This window comes from Barbus barbus, assembly GCF_936440315.1.
Source record: "Barbus barbus genome assembly, chromosome: 38".
NCBI classification, from domain to species: Eukaryota; Metazoa; Chordata; class Actinopteri; order Cypriniformes; family Cyprinidae; genus Barbus; species Barbus barbus.
This window is the reverse complement of record NC_136716.1, coordinates 4,396,772-4,408,130: the sequence shown is the minus strand read 5'-3', so window position 1 is coordinate 4,408,130 and position 11,359 is coordinate 4,396,772. Positions and strand designations below refer to the sequence as shown.

The following is an 11,359-nucleotide window of genomic DNA, read 5'->3' as shown; positions in this document are numbered from 1 at the left end:
CAGAAACAACTGCAATCAAGCATTTGCGATAACTGGCAATTAGTCTTTCTCATCACTATGGGGGAATTTTGGCCCACTCGTCTTTGCAGAATTGTTCAGCCACATTGGAGGGTTTTCAAGCATGGAGGGACTGTTTAAGGTTATGCCACAGCATCTCAATTGGATTTAAGTCTGGACTTTGATTTGGCCACACCCAAAACCTTAATTTTGTTTTTCTTGAGCCATTCAGAGGTGGACTTGCTGGTGTGTTTAGGATCATTGTCCTGCTGCATAACCCAAGTGTGCTTATGCTTGTTGGTTTTGCGCCAGATGTAATGGGACACGCACCTTCCAAAAAGTTAAACTTTTCCCTCATCAATCCACAGAATATTTGCCCAATCGTCTTGGGGATAATCAAGATATTTTTTGGTGAATCTGAGATGAGCCTTTGTGTTCTTTTTGGTCAGCAGTGGCTTTTGCCTTGGAACTCTCCCATTGATGCCGTTTTTGCCCAGTCTCTTTCTTATTGTTGAATTATGAACCCTGACCTTAATTGACACAAGTGAGGCCTGCAGTTCTTTAGATGTTGTTCTGGGTTCTTTTATGACCTCCTGAATGAGTCGTCATTGCATTCTTGGAGTAATTTTGGTAGGCCAGCTACCCCTGGGAAGGTTCACCACTGTTCCAAGTTTTCTCCATTTATGGATAAGGGCTCTGACTGTGGTTCGCTGGAGTCCCAAAGCCTTAGAAATGGCTTTATAAACCTTTCCAGATGATGCATGTCAACTATTTTGTTTCTCCTTTGTTCTTGAATTTCTTTAGATCGCGGCATGATGTGTTGCTCTTTAAAGATGTTTTACTTTGTCAGACAGATTCTATTTAAGTGATTTCTTGATTCAACAGGTCTGGCAGTAATCAGGCTTGGGTTTGGCTAGTGATATTTAACTCGGCTTTCTAAAATAATATGGTTATTGGTTAATAAAGCAAGAAGCCGTGGTTTACAGTGAATTTATAACAGCTAAGGGGCGTTGTTAAGCACGACGCAAAGCGGAGTAAAGCGGTTATTCCATGTACGTAGTAAGATTTCACAAAATAAAACGGAGCAAATAAAGTGTAATGATATTAATAAAAACATTATTCTTCTACCAAACAATGTAGTTCCTCAGAAACAGCTGTGGTTCCAACAAAGTGGTTGCCGAGCAACGAACTACAAATGTAAACAAAGGTGTATGTTTGTAGAGTAATTTACAACAGCTTCGAACTTGGCTCAACCAATCAGAATCAAGGACCTGAACTATCCGTTTTATAATCACAGTTATTTCGTGATTTAACGGGAGGGGGCAATAAATTTTTCACGTAGGGGCAGGTCGGTTTGCGTCGATTTTTTTCCCTTACTAAATGAAATAATCATTTAAAAACTGCATTTTGTATTTACTCGCATTATCTTTGTGTAATATTAATATTTGTTTGATGATCTGAATCTTTTAAGTATGACAAATATACAAAAAAAAAAAAAAAAAAAAAAAAAATATATATATATATATATATATATATATATATATATATAATCAATATATTTAAATTTTTACTGTAATGTTATACCTAAGTAATTAAGTATTTTTTTTTATCTGTATTAAAACAGTATTTCAAGTTTAAATACTTTTTGATTTGTCCCAATGGAAAACAAGCTGTTTATTTACTTATGTATTTTGTTTATTTGTTTGTTTGTTTGTTTATTGATTTATTTTATTTTTTTGTGTATTTGGGTCTCTTTTTTTTGCTCTCAGACAGGCATTCTTTTGACTGCTTACATAGGCACTTGCTGATTTATATTGAATTGGTTTGTTTAAATGTGTGTTACATAAGTGAATGAATCATTACATTGATCAGTGATGCTTAAATGACAAGCTAAACTGTAAACAATGCAAGGCTTTTTGTTAGTCAGGTCTAGCTGATACTTGTAGTGTTTGTTTATCCCTCCACTTGCTTATCCTTCCAATTGCATCTTTGCATATAACAGAATAGAAAAAAATGATAGTGATGTTTGTTGGTACAAAACAAATATATAATAATATATATTATATATGAAATATAATATTAACGGCCACTTAATGGTACTTAAAGAAAGAATATTTCTTAACAAACTTAAGTACACTTAAAAAGTGCACTTTGTAATGATGTCAAATTAAGTTTTTCTGTAAAAAGTCTTGTGGTACTAAAGCACACGTAAAGTAGTTGATTTTATTTTTAACCGTATAGTGTGTTATTTGAGATTGCATTTAAAGGTAGTATTTTTACTTACAAACATATTTAAATACACAATATACACGTATCGATAAAAATTACATTCAAGTATATTTTAGTGTAACCTAAATGCTGGACATTACGTTCAACTTTAACCATATTTCAAAGACAAAAGAAATAATTATGAACTTGCAAAAATGCACTCTTAAATTCAACTAATTGCATCTGAAATAAATTTAAACTATAATACATTTACATCAAATAACATGCAATTAAGTGTCCAAATAACACATTCAATTTGTACACAAGTATATCATTCTAGAGTATTTATTTCAATAATAAGTGCTATTTTTAAAAGTATGCACAAAAAAAAAAAACCCTATGAACTTAAAAAATCTCTGTAAGACAGAATACCATGAAATACACCAAAACAAACTGTCACAAGTCAGAACACGAATGGATCAATGAATCTGTCCTACAGGACAGTATGGTTCATTCTTTTTCCCATGATCACAAGCCACACAGAACCATTAAAACTAGATAATTGACATTAAATGCATCATTCCAAAATGTGATCGCAGTGACATCACGCTCCAAAGACAAAACTAATCAGTGTGTCCACTCAGCATTTTATCAGTATGTGTCCCATCAGCGTCATCACAGGTGAAAGGTCCTGAAATCGAGGGCCTCTGAGTTCTCCAGTCAACATGCAAACAAAACCAATCCATCTAGCCTTGAATAAAGTCCAACTAGAACAGAAAACTGGGGTCCGACGGCTGGACGAAGCCTGGCAAGCTGCCTGCGTATCTGCAGTTTGATCCCCATCCCTGTGCCTTGTGCCTGATCTCTGCTTTACCAGGGTGACCGTCCCGATCTCAGACTACAGAGATGGACCTGCTCCACAGCTGGGGGGTGAACCTAGCCGTCTATTTGCAGACGGAGTACCGGGACTCTGAGAACCTGTTTCAGTGGGTCTCCTCGGTGGCGGATCTCCACACCACCTTCTTTGTGTTTTTCCCCATTTGGTTTCATCTGCGCAGAGACGTGGGTGTCAAACTCATCTGGGTGGCTGTGGTTGGAGACTGGCTAAACCTCGTGCTAAAGTGGTGAGATGCTCATTGGTTTGTGTATTGTTAATAAACATGTTAATATTATGCTGGTCGATACACTGACTTTGAAACGATGCAGAAATTGTAGTGAACTTCACAACTAATATTAAGTAATGGCAAGTAACACATGGATTGAAACATGAAATTTTAAAGTAGAAAGCCTGAAATAGTATTTTCTTGTAAAACATACTCTAGTATTGTTTATTTTATCTACAACTTCCAAAATAAAATTTGATAGTGTAGTAAATTGGTGCATTATCAGAAATGTTCTAAATTAAATATTGCAGCTCAAAGAAAACAGAACACAATTTAATATTTTCTTTAAAAAATATGCATTTAATAAATTACTTAAATATTAATAGAAACGACTCATTTTGTAATTGGTCATTTAATTAATATTTTCAATAGGGCACCAATTTATCACACTAAAAATAATTTTTGAGGTCAAGTAAACATTATTGGAGTATGTTTTACAAGAAAATACTGTTCAAAGAAAATCATTCTTTGAAAAATAATGTTTCACAGTGTAATAAATTGGTGAGTTTTCAGAAATATAAAAAATTAAATATTGCACAAGGCAAACATAAAACACAATTTAATGATTTGTAATGAATTAAATCAAATTTAATTAATAATAATTTATATATTAATGTTTAAAATGAATAGGAAAAAAAAACAAATATATATATATATATATATTAGTAAATTATTATTATCAAAGAAATGTTATTTAATTTAAATGAATTATCAAATTATGCTGTAATTTTGTTACTTTGTGCCGCTATTCTCCCTCTGCAATTAAATGAATAATTGAAATGAACATTTTTAATAATGCATTTCCATATTATTTGATGATATATTCATAGGGTGCTCTTCGGTGAGAGGCCGTACTGGTGGGTGCTTGAGACTAAGTTTTATGGCCCTGTAAAACGTCCTGAACTGCAGCAATTCTCCATCACATGTGAAACTGGACCAGGTATATTACAGTATTTATTAAGGCTATCTGAAATACTTGATTTTGATTGGTCAACTTAAATCTTTATTTCATGCTTATTTGGTTATTTATTTATTTTTGTAAGTAGTCATTTAATAATCAGTATAATATACACTGAACTGGTCATTAGTGCTCAATAAGTGGCCCCTCCTCTGCCCATTTGGGGTTTATTTCCTAAAAAATAAAAACTGACTGGCTGTACATTAAATCCCCTTCTAACCACTTTGACTATGCTGTGTATGAATTATACAGCTCTATCTCCTAATCAAATCTGCTTCTCTGTAAACCGGTGGTTATGCAGTTTAAGCAAGGTTGCTGTTCTAATCTTTCATGTGGAAACGGATCTGCCTCTGGTTATCGTAGCGTGTCAGTTCAAGGGCCGTATCTCAATGAAGTCATATAAATATTACACATGCTGGCGAGTATCCATTCATTCTTGACCTGAATTAGCATCCTGGATCAATTAAAAAGGCCCATGAATTACCAGATTTTTTATCTTAATGGCTGCTGGTGTTTTGTTGGTCTTATCTTATTTAAGCTGGATTTAGCTGGTGTCCAAAACTCCTCTAAACCAACCTGAGAAACCAGCAGACCAGTTGAACAGATGTATTTCTAATCAAACAACATTTGCTTTCCCACACAATCAATGATTTGATATTTTTTGTAATGTAATATTTTCATGTTTGTTTAATCTTTGCCCTGTTTTCACCACACTGCTTGCTTGGTTTTCGTCTGTCAGGAAGCCCGTCGGGTCACGCCATGGGTTCTGCGGGTGTTGGGTATGTGATGGTTACAGCAGTGCTTTCCGTTGTTGCTGCAAGAAAACTACCTCCTTTACAGTATAGGTCAGTCTGAGACATCTGTGCCTTATCATCTAGGCTTAATGCTTTAATATCTCACACCTGACAGTCATTTCTGCTTGCAGATTTTTGCAGCTGATGCTCTGGATGCTTTTGGGTTTGGTGGAGATACTGGTGTGCATGTCTAGAGTCTATCTCGCAGCCCATTTCCCACACCAAGTTATCAGTGGAGTTATTTCAGGTGGGTTAGGGTATCTACTTTCTAATGTAAAAATGTCATGTGGTGTAACCATCAAGACAAAATTTAATTGAGTGCATGCGAATGAACACATCTTAATAATTATTTAAAAATATTTTTTTGTAAATAAGGAGATACTGTATGTATATTCTTCTTAAAAATATGTGAATTATTATGTTTTTGGGAGTTGCACCACATGACATTTTACAACCAGAATCAGTGTAATTGTAGTATTTAGATATTTCAAATAATTTTCTTTTTTCCATTTTGTTTAAATTGTGTTTTTTTTATGTAGTTTTTATTAATTTTTCATAGTTATTTCATTAAATCAAGTTAAAGTAAATTGAAATGAGAACTATTACTTTGTTAACCAGCTGAAATAAAATAAGTGTTTAATGTTTTATTTTAGATAGTTTATTAGCTCAAATGAAATAATTAATTATTACTAATAAATAATTTACTTAACAATAACTCTGACCTGAACCTTTCTTAAATTTTCTTTTCTTAAATATTATTATGGAATGAAGCAGTTTTGTTTATTAAAATAGCAAAAATACTTTTAATTAAAAAATTAAAAACATGCTAATCTGATACAGATTTGGCTTATGATTTACTTTAAAAATTGTTACTCAGAAATTTCTGCTAGTAAATTTCACAAATAATTACAAAAACAGCAAGTAATTTTGATGTAGAAAGACTGAAATAGTACTTTTTCTTGTCAAATAGTACAATAAACTTTGTTTTTTAAAGCATTTTATAGTGGATAAGAGGTGTATTCAAGCCATGTTATGTATGAATTGCATTTTGATGTATTTCTGAATTAATAGATCCTGGAAAAAATAAGCATCTCTATGTTCACTTGATATTGCATCAGTGCTTTGTGTTGGATCCAGACGCTCTCATAGCTGGTGGTCTTTTATTTCCAGGTATAATTGTAGCAGAAATATTCTCCAGAGTGCAGTGGATCTACAGCGCCGGTCTGAGGAAGTACGTCAGCGTGACTCTGTTCCTGCTCTTCTTCGCGGTGGGTTTCTATGTGCTTCTGAAAGCCGTGGGTGTGGATCTGTTGTGGACATTGGCGAAGGCCCAGAAATGGTGCGTCAATCCAGACTGGGTCCTTTTGGATAGCACCCCCTTCGCCAGCCTGCTGAGGAACATGGGCACACTTTTTGGTCTGGGACTTGGCCTTCACTTGTCAGGCTACAGCGAAACAGCAGGCAGGAAACACAGCAGCGTCTCTTTCAGGACAGGATGTATTGGTGTGTCACTGGTGTTGCTGCAGCTTCTGGACAAGATGACGTTTTCCTCAAGTAACCAGCTATTGTTCCACTCTCTGTCATTCTGCAAGAGCGCTGTGGCTTTGGTGCTTCCCACTGCACTCGTTCCTGCAGTCATATGTTGTATTTCATCAAAAAACAAGCATGAAAAGAGCATGTAGTGCAATGATTTTCAAGTTAAATGCAGTGCTTCAGCAAACATTTTTGCAGTGCACTCTTTATAAAATACCTCAGAGTGGCTACAAAACTCAAATCGTTTAAACAGTTTTGAACTTTTAGTTTGTTTTATACATTTTTTTTTAAATTCTCTGCATTATGAAAACCATATGTCCATTTAAAAGAGAGATAGAGAGAGAGAAAGAAAATATCTTTTAGAAATGTAGTTCTTTAAAATGTACTTTGTATTCATGTTGGTTTAAGAAAAATTATTTTTATACCATTTTCAAGAAAATGGTATCTTTTAAGAAAATGTTTTTTTGTAACATGACTGTAATGACCGTAAAAATTCATGTGGTATAACCATCAAGTAATTTCTAAAAAATAGTTTCATAAAAGGTATTTTTCTGATAATTATATTCAGATTTCAGATATTAATAAGCAGTAAAGCTTTTTTTTAAGTTTTGTTAAAATAATTAAAAAATAATAAATGGAATAATAAAAGATTTTGAGAAAAAATGGCTCTCAGCAAGAATTTCATCTATTTACTGAGTTCTTCATCTTCTTCTTCTTCCTCTTCTGTCTTTTAGAAACAATAGTTGGTCTGCATTATGAAAGACAAATGTCCATGTTTGGGAATTTTTTTTAATTTTAATTTTTTTTTTTTTTTGAGTACTATTGTACTCATTATATTTATGTTGGTTTGATAAATATTTATACCATTGTCAAAAAAAGTTTCTAATGACTGTAAATATGGCATGCGATGCATCAAATAAAAAAATTACATTTTATATCTTGAATACATGATGTGAATATACACATCTAAATATAAAAATTTAAAAAAAGTTTTGTAATAAGTTTGATAAAGCAAGTAACAATGTATTATTTCATGAATATTTTCATGAAAAAATAAATTATTTTTTATCTTTAATTGTTTTATTATTAATTCATATATTAATAAATAATAATTATGATCATTTATACATTTTGGGGAGTTGCACCAAATGACATTTTATAGCCTGAACTAACCTTGCCTTTTCATAAATGCTATTTTTCTGGTAATATTTGCGGAGATTTATTGACCTTGACATTTGGCAGACAAAAGTTCTTCAAATATTAATAAGCCATGAAGCAATTTAGTTAAAACAACTTTGACTTGTGTCCTTTTAATGAGACTCTCCCCCCACACAGTACGTCTTTTAGAAACATTTGAACATTGGTCTACATTATGAGACGCAAATCATTGTGAAAGCTTCAAGATATATCCTGACTATGATGAATTTATGTTGCTGTAATCATCTCTTTAACAGATCTTTTCAAGATTAGTTGAGCTTGTTGTTGGCAAGTCTTCAGATTATGGAGACTCCCAGCACATCTTGTTATCTATGAATGGTTTTAAAGGCGGCTGATCCATTCACTAACTAACTTTCATTCACATCTTCTGTTCAAAGGTCCCTCAGTCATGCTCTGTACATATGGCTGTCTTCTGTACATTGTTCATATGCCGGCTCATTCAGCTCAAAATGTAGTTTATGTAAAACTTATAACACCATTCATCTGTTTGGAGCTATACATTAATATCCTACCAAAAACTTCCTTTAGACAAACAAACTCATTTTTCACATTAGATTAGCTCTATTTCTTACAAATGGATCTTTTAAAATCAGAAACGCAAAGGATTTTTTTTTTTTTACATCCAGGCAATTTTGATTCATTATTGCAACATTCAGTTTTTCTTAAAAAAAATGTATTTGCATTTGTTGGATTGGATCCATATCCAATATGTTTCAATTGTATTACTTTATATATTTAGATTAAAAGTGCCTACATGCATTAATAAACATAGGATATCTCTTGGCATCTTTTTATGACTTTAATTATGGAATATTGTCTCTATATTTTTTTTGTTATCTGTTACCAATCTGAATGAATGCATGCATACCTTTCAGATTCACTAACTGACTAACTGCACATGATGTTGCATAATGAGATAATAAATGTTTACAGTGTGGAGACGGTGTTTGCTTCTGGTTCACTCATACATTTCAAACTTATCACCAAAACCTCTGTTAATTTTTTCCAGCTCCAGTGAGTCCAGGTGCAGTGGCTTCCTACATTAGTGCACTGGGAAAATATATAAATAAAAGGTTACTGGAGTATATTTGACAAGAAAATAAGAATTCAAAGAATGAATATTTAATTCAATGTGTTGCTTACAGTTTCTTTGCAATTATTTGTGAAATTCAATAGTAATTTTTGAATGAAAGTGTTTCAAAGTAAATCCTACACAATATTTTTTTTCTCAATGTGTGAAAAAAATGCAAATGCATTGTAGTAAAAATGGGTTTTAGAAAATTATTACATTTATTTAGAACACTGTATCTCTTTGCATTATTTAAAATGTTGACTTTCATCAAAAAATGATCATGAACAGACTCTTTCTGAAAAACACCCATACTGATTCATTTTCTCTTTAAAGGACTGCTTTTAAATATTAACTTGCGTTGCCTCTCTAACCTCTTTTATACATGTTTAAATTTTGTTCTTCTGTAAGGGTTTGTGACGGGCGTAGTAGGCCAAAGTTCAGAACATTTTGTTTATGGAGAATCTGTCCGACCCGTTACATCACAGACTACACAAACATCCTTATCAATGTTTTTCACTCCTTACTGAAGGATACAGGTTGGACGTGTGCCACACAGCACTCTTCTGTCCCTGTCTCAAACAATGCACCGGTTGCTATTCCATTGGCCATTGGCTGGAAAAAAAGAGTAGCTGAAGTTCAAGTTCAGTTTTATTTCTTAAGCATGGAACAAGGCCGATTAAAGTGCTGCACAACAAATAGTAAAATACAACAAAAAGAGAAAAATCAGTACACAAATTAAAACCATACAAGAGCTACGTCTCTACATATTAAAAGCCAAACAGAGGAGATGGGTTTTAAGTCATGACTTGAAGTCAGATAAAGCCGTTCTAATGTGAATTGGTTGGGACCAACCACTTCAAAGGCTCTGGATCCCCTGGTCTTTAAGCGGGTTCTGGGATCTGGAGGAGAAATTTGCCCTCCGATCTTAGCGCCATCGCCGGAGTGTAGGGGTGGAGTAAATCAGACAAATAGGGAGGAGCTTGATTGTTGACAAGTAACAAGATTTTAAACTCAATTCAATAGTGAATTGGCTGTCAACGCAATGATCTCAAGAGGGGAGTAACGTGATCAAACTTTTTACACCCATTCAGGAACCTAGCTGCTGCATAACAGAGAGATTTGAGACTTTGATATACCAAAACAAAAGGAGTTGCAATAATCCGAGATGTAATAAAGGCATGGATAGCAACCTCTAGAGAGCTTTTAGAGAGAAATGACTTGATTTTAGAAAGAGAAGGAAGATGGAAGAACCTAATTTGTTTATCACACCCAGGTTCAAGAAGTTAAGGGTCTTGAGGTTGTGTTGATTACTTGCCATATGTTCAGAGGAATTGAAGACAATAACTTCGGGTTTATCTGTTCAAGCAAAGAAAATAGTTTGTAGTAGTAAATGCAAAAAAAATTGCATTGTTTGCACTCTCATGTCATGCTAAACCTGTAAAACTTTATTTCTTCTGTACTTCCATGCACTCTTGCGAAAAAGAAGTACACATTAGCATACTAAGAAAAATAATATACTTTAAAGCAATATGCTTAAGTGTGAACTGAATGTAATAGTTTCATGTTATTTACAATTCAAGGAAAGTTTAAATTTATATTAAATGCAATTAGTCGAACTTTAAAGTGTCTGAATTGCATCTTTATATGTAATTTTGTAATTACATCTATTGCTTTTGAAATATGGTTAAAGTCTACTGCCCAGTGTTATGTTAAACTATATGCTTTAATGTCAATCCTATTGAAACATATGTCATGCATTTTCATATATTTGTAATTGCACATTTCTAATGATGAAGTTGCAATTTAGAATTTTCAAATAAATATCAAATAACAGCTTTAGTATTTCCACAAAATATTAAGCAGCAAAAATTGTTTTTAACATTGATAATAATAAGAACCGTTATTAATAATTGAGCGTCAGTAAATATTAGAATGATTTCTGAAGGATCATGTGACACTGAAGACTGGAGAAATGATGCTGAAATTCAGCTTTGCTTCACAGGAATAAATTATATTTTAAAATATATTCAAATAGAAAATGGTTATTTCTAACTTTAATAATATTTCACAATATCACCTCTTTTTACTGTATTTTTGATCAAATAAATGCAGCTTTGGTGAGCAACTTAAGTAAAACATTAAATATCTTTTTTTTTTGCTATGTACTTCTGATTTTATATTATTACACATTTTTAAAGCATCTGTGTTAAGAAACAAGTGTTTTTGCTTTAAGTACACTTAAGCTGCCTTTCATTTTGTTATATAACCTGCAAGTACAGTATATTTAAAAATATACTTTTACGATTTAAGTGCACATTTAAAACAGTTAAGCTCGCTTCTTTCTTTTCTTGATCAACTGATTTTTCTTCCTCACCAACACTCATTACTGTGCCGAGGACAACTATGGTGGACATCT

At 32.9% G+C, this 11,359-nt stretch overlaps 1 protein-coding gene across 1 annotated transcript; it reads left to right on the top strand.

Moving 5' to 3' along the window:
• Positions 1-2,996: 2,996 nt before the first annotated feature.
• LOC306857648 (glucose-6-phosphatase catalytic subunit 1-like) lies at positions 2,997-7,321 on the top strand. Its single transcript, XM_079397677.1, has 5 exons — positions 2,997-3,329; positions 4,199-4,308; positions 5,066-5,171; positions 5,252-5,367; positions 6,291-7,321. Exons 1-5 carry the CDS (start codon positions 3,112-3,114, stop codon positions 6,800-6,802), a joined length of 1,062 nt encoding a protein of 353 aa, XP_079253803.1. The 5' UTR covers positions 2,997-3,111; the 3' UTR covers positions 6,803-7,321.
• Positions 7,322-11,359: the final 4,038 nt, after the last annotated feature.